Source organism: Pongo abelii, chromosome 6 (genome assembly GCF_028885655.2).
Source record: "Pongo abelii isolate AG06213 chromosome 6, NHGRI_mPonAbe1-v2.0_pri, whole genome shotgun sequence".
Classification (NCBI taxonomy): domain Eukaryota; kingdom Metazoa; phylum Chordata; class Mammalia; order Primates; family Hominidae; genus Pongo; species Pongo abelii.
The window spans coordinates 91455932-91476119 of NC_071991.2; the positions used below are offsets into that span (position 1 = coordinate 91455932).

At 34.5% G+C, this 20188-nt stretch overlaps 1 protein-coding gene and 1 pseudogene across 2 annotated transcripts in view; one reads left to right on the forward strand and one right to left on the reverse strand.

Annotated features, from left to right (window-relative positions):
• Positions 1–20188, forward strand: part of SEMA3D (semaphorin 3D) — a 192076-nt gene that overhangs the window by 142404 nt on the left and 29484 nt on the right. For both annotated transcript variants that reach the window (XM_024250396.3, XM_009243069.4), the window contains 3 exons: positions 4263–4377; positions 5820–5889; positions 9535–9679. In XM_024250396.3, coding sequence (XP_024106164.1) covers positions 4263–4377; positions 5820–5889; positions 9535–9679 — 330 coding nt within the window. The remainder of the gene's footprint in view (positions 1–4262; positions 4378–5819; positions 5890–9534; positions 9680–20188) is intronic.
• Positions 17148–18911, reverse strand: LOC112134410 (heat shock cognate 71 kDa protein-like; annotated as a pseudogene).

The following is a 20188-nucleotide window of genomic DNA, read 5'->3' on the forward strand; positions in this document are numbered from 1 at the left end:
ATTTGTTTCCCTTCTGACAGCAGGTGGCTTTCATCTTTGGCTTGCATTTTTTGGTTTTGTTTTGTCTTGGTTTTTTATCTTCTTATTCCTGAGGGGCTAGAGAAGGCTGTTGGATGGGTAGGTAAGATTATTTTGTTCAAAAAATTTCTATATTTTTTTTGTCAGGTTAAAAGAAATGCAGTACAGTATAAATCCCTTTTCTGTCCTACAAATCTAGACAGGATTATTCTGCTAGTTAGAATGTTCTCATGGTTACCTTAAATATCAGCGATAATTGTAAATAGAAAGGGAGGAAATGTTTGAAAATGAACATTTATTGTCACTTTCACATAGTAAAATGTTTAAAAGAGGATACGATTGCTCATTTTTATGAATACTGTGTATGCTTGTTAAAGGAATGTCGTTAAGCAGATATTCTGATTATATATGTATTCATGTAACAAAATAATTTCAGCATATATTCTGTTATGGGTAAGACAAACTTAAGTCTCTGGCATTATATTCATGATCACTGATTTTTTTTAATATTTATTGAATCAACATTATTTTTAGTATTCACTGCTGACCCTCTCAAAAATATACAAATTTAGACAAAGAACATTTAATAAATACTATCAATATATGAGAATTCACTAAAATAAAAATTTTTTACTAGTGCTCTTCTTAGCACAACTAGAAAGCTGATAAAAAAATGTAAAAATTAGATACTTTAAACGTACATCTTATATTTTTAAATTCATTTAATATCTTATATTTTTAAATTCATTTAAAATTATCTTAGTTTCTGATAATTCCAGATATACATCTTCTCACTGGAATCCTACTATACGTGAACACAGAACTCATTGTTACATTAGGAGAAAGCATCAATATTTTCGCTCATTCTTACTAACGTACAGATATCTATTCATAAATGATCTGAGGATATTGTCATTAAAAACAGGTCATATCTAGATAAATCTGTCTGCATCTGCAGACATCTGAAATCATCCAATAACTGGCTGGAATATACTTTATTTTTTAACAATGATACTCGTAATAAAGGTATTGTATATAAAATATAAAGGTAAGAGCAATTACCAACAGGCTTTTTATGACAGAGTCACTATATAGAATATATTATACATTTTCTTAAAAGGAAACTGATTATTTAACTTCTTTGCCAATTACTAAATTTTTTAGTAGTTCTTCATGTGCACTTAATAACATACAGACACTTTGGCCTGGCATTAAAGCTTTCCTTCATCTTACCCCAATTTACTTTTATAACTTTTTCCTTCACTATTTTAATTGATCTCAGTCTTCAACTAAACACAGTTTATCCTGATTCTCCTTGATGTCCTGAATTGTTCCACCCATTGTCCTTTTCCCTAGTTTCCAGCACTGAGCGTATTACCTGAACCAATCTCTACATATGTAGTTTGGTCCCATCTATTATTGTAAAAAGTTAGCATTCAATCCAACTCTTCAGTGAAGCTTTTGCCATTTTCCCACTATAATGAAATCCTTGGCCCTTAGTCTATACCATTCTGAAAATTTTTTTCAATTTTATGTTTTATTCTTAGTTATTTATTAACTATTAATCATGTCTTCATTCAACAGTGATAGGGATTTAGTGAGATATCTGGAGTTGAGTGGAGGGAATTTTAGGGAGTGCATTGTCTAGCAATAATTAAAAATTATTCAAAAACCAACTAAACATTATTGTGCTTTTTATTATCACCACATGCCAGTAATTGTAGACAGTGTCAGTGACAATATGCTAATCATAAAACAGTCTTGTTGGTCTAAATTTTAAATTGTGGTTTACTACTGTGTATGTATTATGTATATGTATATATGGATATTTGTGTGGATAGTCAGCCTCCAGCACACATGAACTCAGCTACACTCATGTTCCAAGAGTAAGTTCATAATGATTTGGAATCATTTAAAATTTAAAACAGTGCGACATAGTGCAAACTATGAGGTGTGATAGTTTGTTCCTTAAGTGCCTATTTTTAGTTCTTACATAAAATATTCTATTGAATGTTGTTGCTTTTAAATTTCAAAGTTATTATTTTAAAATTGTGTGTTATAAACCTAAAGAGCAAATAAAGAAAATAATAACTATTCCTGAGTTTTACAGAACTATTACTGAAAATGTATCTTTTGTTTAGTGGTAAAGGAATGTAAAAAATGATTCACTCTGGGTATCACATACCATAGATGCCCTTGGTGTTAGGTGCTAAGGCTATAAAGATACCTCTGGTCTCTGGTTTCCTTTCCTTCTCCCCTTCCCCCTTTGTTCAAGCATAGTATTTATAAGATTTCAAATTCTCTCGTTAATTGTAGTCATTTAAATGCCTTTCTGTAATTTAGTTTAATTTCAGAGATAAAAGAAGAAAGTTTCTAGATATTCAGACTTGAAACTTAACAGTGAACTTCTCATTAACTTTACAGAACATAGATTGAAGGATAAATGATTTTATATAATTTATACTTAAATATAAATAAATTATTGGAAAAGATGGCTTCAATAGTAATTTAAATAAATTAGTCTTATTTTGTTATAAGCACAGCAGAGCTAGTTGAGTTAAATGAATGAAAAATCATACTTATTCAGTGTTCACAGGTGTATTAGTCTGTTTTCACGCTTCTGATAAAGACATACTAGAAACTGGGGAATTTACAAAAGAAATAGGTTTAATTGGACTCACAGTTTCACATGCCTGTGGAGGCCTCACATTCATAGCGGAAGGCAAGGAGGAGCAAGTCACATCTTACCTGGATAGCAGCAGGCAAAGAGAGCTTACGCAGGGCAACTCCTGTTTTTAAAACCATCAGATCTCATGAGACCTATTCACTATCACGAGAACAGCATGGGAAAGACCCGCCTCCATAATTCAGTCATCTCCCACAGAGTCCCTCCCACAACATGTGGGAATTATGGGAGCTACAAGATGAGATTTGGGTCGGGACACAGAGCCAAACCATATCAACAGGTATATATTAATTTAAAAATGAGAATATAAATTTTTATGCTGAATTATTGAATAGGGTAATCCTGTTTATTATGTAATTGATTTAAGTGTTTATGTTTTACTAAATGCTCAAAGAACATTTTTAATGAACCATTTCAGAGTAAAAATAAAGTATGGAAAATATAGATAAATATTCTTTAAAAGATTTGTTTTTGTTTTTGTTTTGTTTGCTTTTGAGACAGGGTCTTGCTCTGTCACCCAGGCTGGAATCAGTGGCACAAACATGGCTCACTGCAGCCTCGACCTGCTGGGCTTAAGTGATCTTCCTCCTTCAGCCTCCTGAATAGTGGGGATTACAGGGACACACCACCACACATGACTGATTTTTTTAAATTTTTGTAGAGATGAGATCTCACTATGTTGACCATACTGGTCTCAAACCACTGGGTTCAGTTGATCCTCCTGCCTCAGCCTCCCAAAGCGCTGTGATTATAGGCAAAAGGATGGTTTTTATATGTGTATTATTATGCATATGTTTATGTTGCACGGATGTTTAATTAGTAAGACATTAAATTTGAAAAAGACTTTGAAGCCTATAAAGAGACATATTGCTAAAGGTTGCAAATATTGTTTTTAATCCTATAAATAATATACAAGCCAGTACCAGCATTCATTGAACTTAATTGCCTGAGACTATCCTAAGCATTTTATAGACTTTTTTTCCCATTTACTCATCAAACCAACCATATTTCAGCTGGGTTCAGTGGTATGCACCTGTAGTATCAGCTACTTAGGAGGCTAATGTGGAAAGATTACTTGAGCCCAGGAGTTTGAGGCAATGATCTTGCCTGTGAATAATTACTGCACTCCAGCTTGGACAACATAGAAAGACTTCATCTCTGAAAAACAACAACAAAAATTAACTAACCGTATTTCAAGAGATTTATCATTTTTATCAGTGATAAAATAGAGACTTAAAAAAGTCTCTTGCAGGTCATGAAGCAAAAAATTGGCAGGTGAGATTTGATTTCAAGCTGCCTTTACTATTGCCTTGTATGTATCTACTCATCCAATAGAGCTGAATTGCTTGTATTTAATTCATTTAACTATGAGAAAAACATTTAAGATTGAGGGCTAATACTGTCTTTTTCCTTATTTTAAAGTTCAAGGACTCAATATCTGGGTTCAGTGTCTTTGTAGACAATGACATCAATAAGACACTACCTGTAATAGCCGCCAGTTTTAGTGAGTGGTACAATTGTGTTGGTAAATATTTATCTTTTTTTTTTTTCATGTCAGAATGATGTAGGAGGACAACGCAGCCTGATAAACAAGTGGACGACTTTTCTTAAGGCCAGATTGATTTGCTCAATTCCTGGAAGTGATGGGGCAGATACTTACTTTGATGAGCTTCGTAAGTTCCTTCTTTCCTTCTTTCTTGGAAAAGCCTTACTGCCTAATTAAGTAACTTGGCATTTATTTCCCTTTGGCTCCAAATGCCTGATTAATTATACCTGAGCAAACCTTACAGGAGTGGTTCTTACTAAAATTCACAACCAAAGTACATGGAAGTGCTCTAGGTCTGGGCACACGTCAAAATGCAGTAACTCTTCTCTTTGTAAGAGTCCTCAAAGTAAGTGAAGGAAACAAAACTACAGCAAGACACAGAAAGGTGTGAGCTCTGGAACTACACCGTTCATCCATTCTCCATGCAGTCTTTCATTTTGAAAGGAGCCACCTTCTCTAGGTAGGAAAATCTTGGATTCCTTATTCCACGGATGCCCTCTGCTGGCAAGTACAGGAGATTTGGTGAACACTGTCCCTCCGACTTGTTGATAAAAGAATAATCAGAAGCAGTAGACAGCTTCTTCTATTTCACTTCTCCTCTTCACTCCCTCAAAAACTCCTTCCAAGTCCTAGAATGACTTTTTTCTTTTTTGTTTAAGTATAATGTCAGCATCATTAGCTTTTAGCTTCTTGAACTTGTTCTTATTTTTGCCATGTAATGTAAAAATGATAATCTATATCATGGAATTATTTCATCAGTATTGTGTATTTTCCAACTTAAAGTATACATTGAGTAATATATATGAGAGTGGATGACCTCTCATATTGTATGTAAGCACCTTCACATCTTAATCTTTTAAAGAATATTATTTGCACATAACTTACTGTCAATACGGCAGTAATTTGGGGGTAGCTATTTTCTTATTGTTACCAAATAGGTAAATGAGGTCAGGTGTGGTGGCTCACACCTGAAATCCCAGCACTTTAGGAGGCCGAGGTGGGTGGACCACTTGAGGTCAGGAGTTCGAGACCAGCCTGGCCAACATGGCGAAACCCTATCTCTACTAAAAATTAAAAAAAAATTAGCCGGGCTGGTGGTGGGCATCTGTAATCCTAGCTACTTGGGAGGCTGAGGCAGGAGAATTGCTTGAACCCAGGAGGGAGAGGTTGCAGTGGGCAGAGATTGTGCCACTGCATTCCAGCCTGGGTGAAACAGCAAGACTCAATCAAAAAAAAAAAAAAAAAGAGGCAAATTAATTACTAAGTTGACACAATTATAGGACAGAAATTTTTTACACTAGAGGGTAAAAATTACTTATTTTTTTGTTTATATTTTCTATGAAATCAAAGATTTCTAACTGGAAACCGCCTTGGAGATTATCAATTGTACCATACCATACATAGTCAGTGAGAAAAAACAATCTTATATTTGATTTCTCAAGGCATAATATAGTGCCTCTGTTAATTGTATAAACTATTTAGATTTTCAGAGTTTCGGTTGTGTTATTAACAAAAAAGCAATGTAATGCTGAAAAATAAGAGTAAATATTTATTTTTCCCTTTTAATAGAAGATATTTATTTACTCCCCACAAGAGATGAAAGAAATCCTGTAGTATACGGAGTCTTTACTACAACCAGGTATGTTCAACAAAATGCTTTTAATGCTTCTAGAGAATTGTATATGTATGCAAGCCAATATAGTTATAGGATCTTTTTGTCCCTGTGTTTGTAGTAGCATATCGTAAACATTTTATTTTCATTTTACCTTTTCACTTAGTGTTCCTTAAAAATCATTTAATATCAGTGTAAAAATTCTTTTTTTTTCTTTTTATGCCAGCATAGCATTAGCTATAATGATTACCACAAGTTATTTAACCAGTCCTCTGAACATGGACATTTCTGTTATTTCCAAATGCCTACTGTTGCATATAATGCTTCAGTGACTAATCTTGTGCATATGCCTTCTCCATAGGAACAAATGTATCTGTGAGATAAAGTCCCAAAATAAATTTTCTGTGTATAAAAGGCATATGCAGGCCGGGCTCACCAGCTCACTCCTATAATCTCAGCACTTTGGGAGTCCAAGGAGAGGATGGCTTGAGCTCAGGAGTTCAAGACCAGCCTGGACAACATAGTGAGACCCAGTCTCTACAAAAAAAAAAAAAAAAAAAAAAAAAAAAATAGCCAGCACGGAGGCACATGCCTGTAGTCCCAGCTACTCAGAAGGCTGAGGTCAGAGGATTGTTTAAGCCTGGAAGGTAGAGGCTGCAGTGAGCCATGATGGTACCACTGCACTCCAGCCTGGGTGACACAGCAAGACCCTGTCACACACACACACACACAAAAAGTGTTTGCATATATATTAATCATAGTAAGTATTTCCATGATATGTGTCGTAGCGATAGTACTAAGGAAATACGTGGATAAATGGTTAAGTTCATTGGTAAGGCTATAATCATGGGATGGGACACTCTTAACTTTTAAAACATCATCACATGCTATCCTATTATCATTTCCAAGTTACCCTACAAAGATAGGTGTGGCTGTTATGACTATTTCACTGCTTTACTAATTTAGGCAAAGAATGTTTTCATTACTTGCTCAAAGAGGAGCGGACTATTAGTAGTAAAAATAAAACTCAAAGTGAAGACAATTTCATGTTTTCTACTCCTGTATTTTTGTCTTCTTTTTGCATAATGCTTTCCTGTACTTATCATTGAGACCTTCCGAATTCCTTAAAAGTTGTACTAGCATCGCTGGGCGTGATGGCTCATGCCTGTAATCCCAGCATTTTGGGAGACCAAGGCGGGTGGATCATCTGAGGTCAGGAATTTGAGACCAGCCTCCCCAACATGGTGAAACCCCATCTCTACTAAAAATACAAAAAATTAGCCAGATGTGGTTGCGGGCGCCTGTAATCCTAGCTACTCAGGAGGCTGAGGCAGGAGAATCACTTGAACTTGAGAGGCGGAGGTTGCAATGAGCCCAGATTGTGCCATTGCACTCCAGCCCTGGCAACAAGAGCGAAACTCTGTCAACAAAACAAAACAAGTTGTACTAGCATCTATGAAACTTTCTCAAAGAATATGGGGGCCCTACAGACTTAATTTTATTTAGTATTCAGTAACTTAAATTTGACTATGTTCAAAGCACACCCTTACTCCTGTTCCCTGTTACAGCCTATATTGTTGGAAATAGTTTTCACATTTTCCACAGCTCTGCTCTCAAACTTTATCAAAGTATATTGACATCAGTATAGGAGGAATTGAAGATACTGGTATTGGTACTGAAGAAAAGGTCTTACTGCCTCCTAGTGAATAAATTTTTAATCTATTTTATATGCACAATATAGTTTAATTTTTTTCTGTGGCACAATCCTGATTTTGTTCACAATACCTTATTCATAAACTGAAATGCACTATTGGTTCAGAATAGATCAGAAAACAAAATACTATTTGGTTAATTATAAGATACAGAATGTAAATGTTTAAATATGAGAATAAAGAAGATATCCTAGGAAGCTGCTATTTTGGACTCCATTTTCCTGTTAATTTATATCCTAATATAAAAAGGTACAAGAAGTGCCTCTAGTCAAGTATCTCAATCCTAGTTCTCTTGGCACCTTTCCAGTTGCAGAACTTTCTTTGAAGTCACTGTGCTCCACACACAAGGCACGGATATGTGCCAGGAAAATATAGCCCCAAGATAGTTCATTTTTTTCTCCTATTAAGTTTCTGCCCACCCAGAGTGTGAAGTTACAAGTTAGCTCTTTGTTCTTCCTATACTTTATTGTTTTGTTTTTAATGCCATCCTAGAGACCAAGGTGACATTGGAATGTATGTCATATCCTTTGTCCAACAAGAAGACATAATTAACCTGCAATAATGGCAATGCCATCAAGCATGAGTCATCATATCTTTAAAATATCCTAGGCAGATTCTGTGATTTTTGTGGCAATGCCACCTCCATTCTCAGCATCTAGTTTTCTTCCACCTACCTATTTACCATTACCTCTCAAAGGTTCCCATTAATGTCATTCCAAGAATATTAATAATTGAGTCACCATGCTAGAGAATCATTAGCTTATCTGTTAATGCTAAGTTTTTATTATTATTATTATTATGCTTTAAGTTTTAGGGTACATGTGCACAACGTGCAGGTTAGTTACATACGTATACACGTGCCATGTTGGTGTGCTGCACCCAGTAACTCATCATTTAACATTAGGTGTATCTCCAAATTCTATCCCTCCCCCCTCCCCCCACCCCACAACAGGCCCCAGTGTGTGATGTTCCCCTTCCTGTGTCCATGTATTCTCATTGTTCAATTCCCACCTATTCGCAAGGACAAAAAACCAAATACCGCATGTTCTCACTCATAGGTGGGAAATGCTAAGATTTTTAATAAATTTTTTAGATCATAAAGGGTGATCTCATTTTTGAAAATGGGAATGATTAAAGGTTTTCAACTCGAAGAAAATATCTTTTTATTTCTAGAAATAAAGCAAAAAAAGACATCTGATTAGTGTTAATTTTTATTAGTTTGCAAAAATTTGAAAAAATTCCTTTGGAGTTTTTTGCCTCTTAATACTTTCTCTAATCCTGTGTAATTGTAATTAGTATCAGATGAGCTACTGTAATACATAAACTCATAAATTCAAGGAGGACCAAAAAGAAAAAGATTGTTTCAACATTTTAAAATCAGTTTAATAAAAATCATATAAATATATCATTTAGCAACTAATGTTTATGGATATTCATTCACTGTAAGAAAACAAATGAGAGGATTATTATTCAAATATTTAAATAATTCTTTTTAAAAAGTACATAATGTCACTTTTTATTTTGTAAGCCTTTGGAAGGCATTATGCTATAATAACTTTAAATAAAATTACATGGAAGAACATGTAAATAAATATAATACTCTTTCATGCATATTCCTCTTTATTCTCCAGGATTTCTTTTAGATAATTTCTGTTTATCTATCAGGTGTCAATTTAGATGACACCTCCTCCCTGAAAACTTAGCTGGCAGCCCTATACTGGGTACCAACGCATGTTCTACTTTGCTTACTATATTTACTAGCAATGGAGTTATTATTACACTTTATTTAGAATTGCTTGGCTATAAGCCACTTGAGGACATAGGCACATTGTGTCTACAGTACCCATCAAATTTAATATGCTAAGTAAATTTTGTCCACAGCACCTGCTGATAGTATGTGCTCAGTCAATGTTTATTGAATTCATCAGTGAATGATCGAATGATGTTGTTTTTTTTTCAGCTCCATCTTCAAAGGCTCTGCTGTTTGTGTGTATAGCATGGCTGACATCAGAGCAGTTTTTAACGGTCCATATGCTCACAAGGAAAGTGCAGACCATCGTTGGGTGCAGTATGATGGGAGAATTCCTTATCCACGGCCTGGTACAGTATGTATCCAACTTAATAATCAAATTATTTTCCTAAGCTCATATTTAATTCTTAATTTAATTGTAACAAATTCTGCTATTCACCAGAGCCACATGTGCTGTAATAACTATTATTTATTTGCAGTGATGTATTAGCATTTTCATCCTTCATTGAAATTTAACATTTCAATAAGAATTTTAGTTACTTTGAGAAACAATGGACTATGTCATAAGGATCTAACCATGGGGACAATGTGGAGCTTATCCCCAACATGTTTATGTTTATAGAATCATTGGAAAGATTTAGTTATCTAGAATGACAGCTATTCTGAATTACATGGAAATGTCAAAGAAGTATTATTTCTCACATACAGCTCTGCAGATAGCTCAAGTCTTCTAATCCCCACTTCTACTTTGAAAAGACATCTACTTTGAAAAGACATCATAATGGTTCACTTAATTTATCTCTTTTTTGGTATGCATTTATCTTTTCTTTACTGAATTGTACCTTAGAATAACATGCACTTTTTAAATGGGAAAGGAATTTTAGAAAACCCTAGGTCAAAAATTTTTTTCAAATAATATAAATCACGTTTAAAGCACAAATGATGTAAGTAAGAATGTATTTTAGAGTTTATACAATTGTTTAAAACAAAAAACAACTGCAGTTCAAAATGCTGTTATATGCATTTTAAGTAAAGGGATTTTTAAAACGTTTGTTGATATTATTATGACAGTTTAAGTTATTTTAACATCAGGATTATTTGTTGACCTAATATTAAAGAGGAAATATGCTTTTTTTTCATTTTGGATTTATTCTGAATATTACTACCAAGAGGTATAATATAATTACCAAAATATCTGAGAAAAATATTGACTTAACTCCTCAAGTTTTACTGAATATTATCTTTCCATATGTTCATTCTTAAAGGAGAACTAGCTATGCTTTCCGAATTCTGTTTCCGTCTTCCTGTTATATAACTTAATTAAATTTGGGAAGCATACTATACAACCATCTCTATTTTCCCCTTAATAATTCCTCAATATAAATTTGTTTCAAAGATGGTCTCTGACTTGATTATAAAGTGATAACGATGTCTGTGGAAACATGTTTTTTTCAAATAATATTATGATTTTCAGGACTCATTTTTAAATTTTCTCTCTTTTTAATATTGTGATAAGAACATTTCATGTGAGACCTACCCCCTTAAATTTTTTAATTTACCATCCATTATTGTTGAGTATAGGTACAATGTTGTACAGCAGATCTCTAACGCTTATTCTCCTTAGCTAACAGAAACTGTATGTCCATTGATTGGTAACTTCCCATTTTGCTCCCTCCTAGCCTTGGAAACCACCATTCTGCTTTTTGATTCTATTATTTTGACTATCATAGATACCTTATATAAGTGGAATCATGCAGTGTTTATTTCTCTGCAAATGGCTTATTTCACTCAACATAACGTCCTTAAGATTCATTCATGTTGTTGCATAGTGTATGTAGAATTTCCTTGTTTTTCAAGGATGAATGCAGTCCCATTTTGTATATATATACACATACACACATCCCATATGTATGATATCTATATGCACATACAAAGATATTATATATGCATCACCTGTATATAGATATATATGATGCATATCATATATAAATATATGTATGATGTATGTATGCATAAATGTATCATATATCATATATACATTTATATATGATAAAAGTCTCATATATATTATGTATATAGGTATATGATATAAAATCCTAGATATATTATATACATATAACACACACACACACACACATTTTCTTTATCCATTCGTCTGTTGACAGACATTTAGGTTGTGTCCATGTCTTGGCTATTGTGAATAGTGCTGCAATGAATCTAAGAGTGATAATATCTCATATATCTTTGATATCTTAATTTCAATTGTTTTAGATAAATATCCTGAAGCAGGATTGCTGCATCACGTAGTAGTTCTATTTTTAATTTTTTGAGGAACTGCCACACTGTTTTCCATAGTGGCAGTACCATTTTGCATTATCACTAACAGTGTGCAAGGGTTCCAATTTCCCCACATCCTCCTTAACACTCGTCTTTTGTTTTTATGATATTATCCATATTATCCATCCTAACAGATATGAAGTGATATCTCATTGTGGTTTTGTTTTCAACTTCTCTGTTGATTAGTGATGAACAATTTTCATGTACCCATTGGCCATTCATATGTCTTCTTTGGAGAAATGTCTATTCAAGTACTTAGCCCGTTTTTTAATTAGGTTTTTTTTTTTTTTTTTTTTTTTTTTTTTTTTTTTTTGGTCAGTCTCGCTCTGTCACCCAGGCCAAAGTGCAGAGGTGCAATATTGGCTTACTGCAACCTCTGCCTCCCGGGTTCAAGCAATTCTCCTGCCTTAGCCTCCAAAGTAGCTAGGATTACAGGTGTGCACAACCATGCCCAACTAATTTTTGTATTTTTAATAGAGATGGGGTTTCACCAGGTTAACCAGGCTGGTCTCGAACTCCTGACCTAAGATGATCCACCCACCTCATCCTCCCAAAGTCCTGGGATTACAGCTGCGAGCCATCATGCCTGGCCTAGGTCATTCTAATGCTTTTTTAACTATTTTTTATTCGTTGAATATCACAGCTGTACTTTCTAGTTTCATTTACTTATATTTTAATAGTAATATAGCACTTAGGATATGGGGATATTATTCTAAATGTTTTACAAATATTAACTTACTTAATACTGATCATAGTCCCATGAACACATGCTATTATTATTAATTCCGTTATACAGATGAGGAATGTCAGGCATAGACGAGTGCAGTAACTTGCCCAAGGTCACAAAGCTAATTAGTGATAGGGCTGGGTTTCAACCCCAAGCTCCAAATTCTTGGTTCTTTACTATCATACTGTAAATTCAATGTCATTGTTCTTACACTAACTCCCACCAGTTATTAGTTCTTATACTATGATGTTGCACTACAAAAATGTTAAATTATATATTTTTACCTTCCATGGGAGATTGTGTGTGTGTGTGTGTGTGTGTGTGTGTGTGTTTAAAATTGGGAAAACAGCTCTAGAAGGGTCAATTTTACTCTATTAATACTTTGGGGTTAAATATTATAGACTGTCACATTCTGAGCCTTTTCTTACTACACGAGCTTTTTGGTTTTGGGGTTTTAGTTTGTTTGTTTGTTTTCATTTGTTTTTAATAAAGACTGTCACCATTCAGGCCATATTCTTTTTCAATTATCTAGATATTATAGGAGAATGAATTGGAAGCTGAGACTATTCACATTAATTACAACAACAATAAATTATTTGCATATGTAGACCCAGCAGTTGAGTCCTATAATACTCAGAAATAGAAAATAATTATCAAAATGACTACATGCTGATGCATCCTGGTTACATTATTTTCCAACTCGAGTGTAAGTTAAGATGCTTTTCAAGTGGTGTTTGTCACCGCTTTCCCTGCTGCTGCCTAAAAGAGCTGTGAATGTCATGCGAAGCTTAAAGAGAACTCACGTTTTACATGACTGTCCTCATAAGTACACAGACCCTTCTCTGAAAGGTGAGTAAGAGACTCCCCGAAAGTAGGAAAACAAAAATGTCGGTGGGGAGTGTTTTTCATCAATGAGAAAATAAACACTGAATTATGTTCAACATACTGGTCTCTTCTGCTGACTACTCAGAATATAGTCTTTATGCTGTAAGAAATTGTCTTGAAAAGTTCAAAATTATTTATCAAATAGCCTGTATCTAAACCATCAAATAAATACTTAATTTTTACTTTCTAACAATTTGGGAAAACAAAAGCATTATTAGGACTAAAGAAGGGTCATGTAAGGAAGTTATTACTCAATTTTTTCTCAACATTAATATTTATCATACAATTTCTATTCCTGTAAAAATATGTAAACACATTTGCACCTGAAGTTGAGCTCTGAGAACCATGCCTAATAAAGAATCTTTCCACCGAAGCCCCTATTAAGGCTGTAATCAGTAATAGAGACAGAAAGACCAAGTCTCCCTCTGGAAGACTCCACCAAGAAAACTCTGTTTCATCAAATATTATGTCCTTTTATAGAACTTAGAGAGATTTTAAACATGCCAGTTACTGTCAAAATTTATTTATTTATTTTTACAGTTGCGGTTAAAAGAAGGAGGATTTTCTTTTTGGTTGTACTGAATTAAACTGTTATATCTATGCTCTCTTTAGATAAGTAGAAACCACATAATATAAATTTATTAGTATGAGACTGATAATATTGAGGTATTTTTAAATATTTTTATTGATCAACCCTATCCAGTTGATTTGTGTTAGTATAGTGACAATCATTTCTACTAACATGTTTGCAGGCTTTATCTAGAAATCCGTGGTAGCTAAGGACATCAGCTATTTCCAAATAACTAGTTACTTATGTGTTCTCTTTGAAATCACTGTGACCAAATTTGAAAATGTCTAAAATCATGCATAGATAGGTAGCCTTTTACTTCATTGCTTCTTCAGTCATTTTTACAACATCTTGTTTTTTATTAGCATTCAAAGCTATTAGTCTGCTTTTCTACATTATGTTTTATATTTAGAATACTGATGTTGAATTTAGGAGCATCATATATGTGATGTGAAAATCTGTTATACAAATACCCTTTACCATTAAATCATTGAAATCATTGAAATTATATTTCACAGCGTATCAGATAAACTATGCCTGTAAAATTTGAGAATGTAAGAACTGGAGTGAATGATAAAGACCACGTAATTCACCCTCATTTTACAGGGGAGGGAATGAATACCCAGAATAATTAAATAACTTTCCCAATATCATATTGCCAAAAATAGCGGAATGAAGAGGAATGTTGAATTTTCTAATCAGTCTTCTCTCTCTATTTGTTAATATTCTCTAATATGCACTTATTTCCTAATATTTATCTGATTGATATACTGCCGAATGTCCCACCTAAAATTAGCTGCATTGAATTTTACATTATTTCCTGGCATTCTTTCTTATTTGTTTTCTTTTTTTTTCTTTTTATTATTATTATTATTATTATTATTATACTTTAGGCTCTATGGTACATGTGCGCAACGTGCAGGTAAATTACATATGTATACATGTGCCATGCTGGTGCGCTGCACCCACCAACTCGTCATCTAGCATTAGGTGTATCTCCCAATGCTATCCCTCCCCCTTCCCCCCACCCCACAACAGTCCCCGAAGTGTGATGTTCCCCTTCCTGTGTCCATGTGTTTTCATTGTTCAATTCCCACCTATGAGTGAGAGTATTTGTTTTCTAAAAGCAGCCCAATTTCAGTAATTTTTGTTTACATAAAGTGATGATTCTATCTCTCTAAATATCCAGAATATTTTGATCAAAGTCATTACTGAACACTTCTTATGATCCAGACACTCTGATAAACCCTTATATGTTATCTCACTACATTCTTAAAACAAACACATAGAGTAGATATTATTATCCCAATTTTATAGATAAGAAACAAGTCCAGCGAGGGTAAACATATGTTCATGGTCTCACAGCTTATGAATTGTTATGACTGGAATTAAACTTACTCTACTTAACTCCAAATCAAAAGCCATTAACCTACCTTTTGTTCTACCTTCAAGGGATAACAAATGAGCAACCAAACAGAACTTTATGCTATTTTTCCAGAGATTTGTCTATTCTCTGCACAAGTAATAATGAATTTGAAACTTTACTACACTTACCATTTCTCTTAAGTACAATTCAGAGGAACACATCTTACTTTAATAAAAGTATTGCTGAATAATTTGCTTTCTATGAAATTGTTAGAACCTTTACTAAAAGCCATATTTCACTTAAGTTAAAGCTTTAACATAGATTATTTTTTAAAAAATTGTTTTTACATTTTCTGCATCTGTATTCCTATTAAGATTGAATTCTAAGTTGTTCTCCCAGTAGTGAGACTTCTGTTGACATTATCACTCAGTTAAATAAACACTACAACTTTCAGTGTGTCATGCTTACTTTAAGTTTTTGGTTTTGACAGAATGCTGTACTTCTTTGACAAAAAGTCAAACCTAAACTCTTAGCTTAACCATGACATCACTGCTCTGCAATGTTAATAAGCCTAGAAAAGCAAGGATGCAAAAGGATATAGTATAGAATTCCTTCACTTCAAGTGATTCTTCTGCCCTCTGGTGTCCAATTAGAATATTTGAACAAGCCATATTTTGTTCAGGTGGATTTTTTCAATCATTGTTGCCCTGCCAGGTCTTGGTAATAAGAAGTTCCAAGTGAAATAAAATATTAAAAATTCCGTGATACAGTGAATCAATCATACAGGTCAGATATAGAAACCACATTGAATCCAGCCCAAAATAACAGACTGCTAGAAAACCCAGAATCTAAGAAAGACTTGTAAAGGCAGAAAATTTCCAACTTCATAGTTGGTTTTTTATAACTGATGTACTCTGCAGTTTTATTCCGTGTAGCCAAGGGATTTTTAAGATTTATGCGTAAGTAAGTGTAAAGTATTAGTAAACGTTTGCTCAAAAGTGAGTTTCAGTTTTAAACCATTCCCTTATCAAAAAGGTGAAGAGAAAATATTTGTTTTTGAAGTTCAAATATAAAATGCATGTTTTACTTCGCTTGAATCATTTTGCCACCATTTTGAAATAACTACTAAATGTCTGATTTTGTAAAAATAATGATTCCTTTTTAAATTCCATTTACTCCCAAATTGCTACTGCGTTAAATGTTAGTTGTTTTAGTTTTACTTTTACAGATAAAAGCTTACACATGAATTTCCCAACTAAGTCTCCATTTTTTGGTGGGAAATAAAAGGAGGCAGTTATAGGTACTTTTTAAATATTTCATAAGTTCATTTTACTATGTGGACGCTGATGAACATAAATGCATGATAATTTCTATTAATAGCTCAAACACCAGAAAAGCCTGTTCTTTTTACTTTTTTTATATCTAGTTTAAAAAAAAATAGGTGGAGAAAAATGGTGATTCTAAGGATTCCTGAAAATTTCTTGGTTCAAAAATTTGAAACAAAGCCATATTTAAGGAACATCATAACATGGTAAGAAGCATCCTGGGTAGAGTACCTAAAGATTGGACTTCTCACTCCAGCATTGCCTCTTCCACTATCCAGCACTAGAGACATTAAACAAATGCTCATTTTCAGCTCAAAATCTTTTTTTATTCAGGGGTGGAGGTTGTGGTTAGTTTCCTTTTGTTTAATCTTTTTTTGATACCAACTTTAAATACAGTTTTATTTAAGACATTGCATTTTCCACTTACAATACAATGTTTATAAAGTGCAATGTTATTTCCTTTCCTTGTGCACATGTTCCATATTCAAGTATTGAGAATGTCCAGTAATTTAGTATAGCAGCTCGACTTTAAAACTGCCATAGAATTTGCTACAAATTTGGGTTCTTCAGTGTTTTAACTATGTAGAACAATGCTACATCTATAGTTGGGTTGGCTTAATCAACCTTTTCAGTGGTGGGCCCTGAAAAGCACCACCAGAGGCAGGAGCTCTACCACCAGGAAATCCCCCTGGCATTCCTCCTAACATGCCTTCTGCACTCTAGTCCAGTTTGGTTATGATGGACTTGCAGACTTCTCCAGCTCTTGCTGTGTATGTTCAAATTCTTCCTTCTCTGCAGTCTGATTCTTATCGAGCCAGTTGATAATTTCATGGCACTTGCTAAGAATCTTCTGTTTGTGCTCATTGTTAATCTTGACTTGAAGTTTCTCATCTTCAGCAGTTGCTTTCATGTTGAACACATAGGAATCAAGTGAATTCTTGGATGACACCTTGTCCCTCTGCTTCTCATCTTCAGCTTTGTACTTCTCAGTTTCCTGGACCATAGGCTCAATGTCTTCCTTGCTCAAATGGCCCTTGTCATCAGTGAGAGTAGACATTGAGGATGCCCTTTGCATTAATATCAAAGGTGACTTCAATCTGATGAACACCATGGGGTGCAGGAGGTACACCTGTGGGCTCAAACTTGCCAAGTAGGTTTTTATCCTTGGCAATGACATGCTAGGCTTGTCAGAGTAGGTAGTGAAGGTCTGTGTCTGCCTGGTAGGAATGGTAGTATCACACTCAATGAGGACAGCCATGACTCCATCAGCAGTTTTAATATCGAGGGAAAGAGGAGTGACATCCAAAAACAGAAAATCTTGAACATTTTGAGATGTCTCTAGATAGGACGGCTGCCTGGACAGCTGCATCATAAGCAACAGCTTCATCAGGATTGATGCTCTCACTCAGTTATTTTCCATTGAAGATGCCTTGGAGAAGCTACTAAATCTTGGGGATACAATTAGGACCACCAACCAGTACAATATCAGGAATCTGTGGTTTGTCTAGTTTGGCATCTCAGATGGATTTCTCTATGGGGTCCAGAGTGCCACAGAACAGGCTCAGCATTCAATTCTCCAAATTGGGCACAGTTAATGGAGATATAGAAGTGGATTCCTTCATGAAGAGAATTGATCTCAGTACTGGTTTCAGTGCTTGAAGAGTATGCTTAGCAAGTTCACAAGCAGTATAGAGAAACCAGACAGCTCTCTTGTTCTTACTGTGTCCTTCCACGTGTGCACTATAACTCACCAGTAAAATGGTTGACATTTCAGTTATGAAAGTCCTCTCCACCTAAGTAGGTGTCTCTGGCTGTAGATTTCACCTCAGAGATTCCATCCTCCATAGTGAGGATCAAAAACGCCACCTCCCAGGTCAAAGATGGGCATGTTTCTTTCAGCTCCAACCTTTTTTTTTGTCTAAACTGTAAGCAATAGCAGTGACAATTGGCACATTGATAATTCCAAGTACATTGAGACCAGCAATGGTTCCAGCATCTTTGATAGCCCTGATACCGAGAGACATTCAAGTAAGTTGGCACTGTGACCACAGCATTAGTAACAGTCTTTCCAAGGTAGACTTTTGCAATTTCCTTCATCTTTGTCAGAAACATAGAAGACACCTCCTATGGGGAGCAGCTTTTTGTCTCTCTCTTGTACTCTACTTGGACCTTGGGCCTGCCAGCATCATTTACCACCATGAAAGGCCAATATGTCATATCAAACTGGACAATGGCATCATCAAATCTGCAACCAGTCAGACATTTGGCATCAAAAGCCATGCTGGCACGGTTCATTGGAACTTGATTATTTGGAGTATCACCAATCAATTGTTTGGTATCCGTAAAGGTGACATAGTTTGGCATGGTTCGGTTTCCCTGATCATTGGCAATTATCTCTACTTTTCCTTGCTGGAAAACACCCATATAATAGTAGGCGGTGCCAAGCTCAATACCAATTGCAGGTCACTTAGACACAGTTGTTTGTGTGCATGGTCAGCTCAGATTGCAAAGTGAGACACAGAACCCCAAAAGCTGCTGCTGTGTTCAATAAGACCCTTGTTTAATATTTCTTTTATGTTGGGAAAACAAACATTAAGCCACATAAAACATCAAAAACACTAAGCTAACCTCCTTCTTCCTGCTAATTGTCTTCCATGGTTTTACTTCTGAATATAATACGTCCTTTTAGTGAGAAAATAAAATAAAATAAAATATCCTATAAATCTTGGTTAACAAAACTTGACTAAGAATGTTCTGTAAAACTTTATTAAGAAAAAAAATATTTTCGACTATCACCAATGTAAAATAATGAAATATCTCTCCCTCTGCAAGATTTCAAATCTTTGTCTAACAAAAAGCCCCATCATGTACAACTCACATTGGTTTTCACTAGAGAAAATCAAAGGCAAATGCTAAAAATTTCCTCTCTTTGCTGTAGGGCCTTTATTGTTCCTCTTTTTTGCTATAAGATAAAACCTCCAAACTTGAGATATACGTGTAGATGTATCTGACAGTCATTTATTTCCCATTAAATCATTAGACTTTCTAACATTGTAAGAGTCATTGAAAAATTATAAAGTTCTTTTGATTCTGGGTCCACTGAAAAATTCGTCTTACAAATGCACTACCCTGAACCAGCTCTGGGCCCTGGCATACTGTTCGGTTGTAGAAAGGTCTTTTTTACTCTAACATATCAAGGCATCACTGCCATGCCTGAGCCTGGTTTCTGATTTTGCTTTACAAAAGTAAATCTTGGAGAAGATAGATCATAGGATAATAATACATAATATCAACAATTGGGTTTCCATAGCAGACTTGAAGTATGTAATGTGTTCTTCAACTAGAACTAGAATATTGCTTAGAAATTCCAAATTTTACCTTGCTTAATCTTCTCAACAGCAGGGGTTTGAGGTAACCATGGATTCCACAAGTTCAAAACTTTTTAGCTACCCTGTTTTCTCTTTCTGCCCCACCTAAACTATTTGACTTGAGCTTTAGCATGATTCTAAATACATTCTTTTCCTAAACAGCTGATGGTTTTCAGAATATATGTATTTCTTAACCTCATACATTAGATTTTAATTGTAAACTATGCTGGTCACATTAAGTAAGAGTTTTAAAAGACATGTTTTACAGTTGACTTTCAAACATAGGTG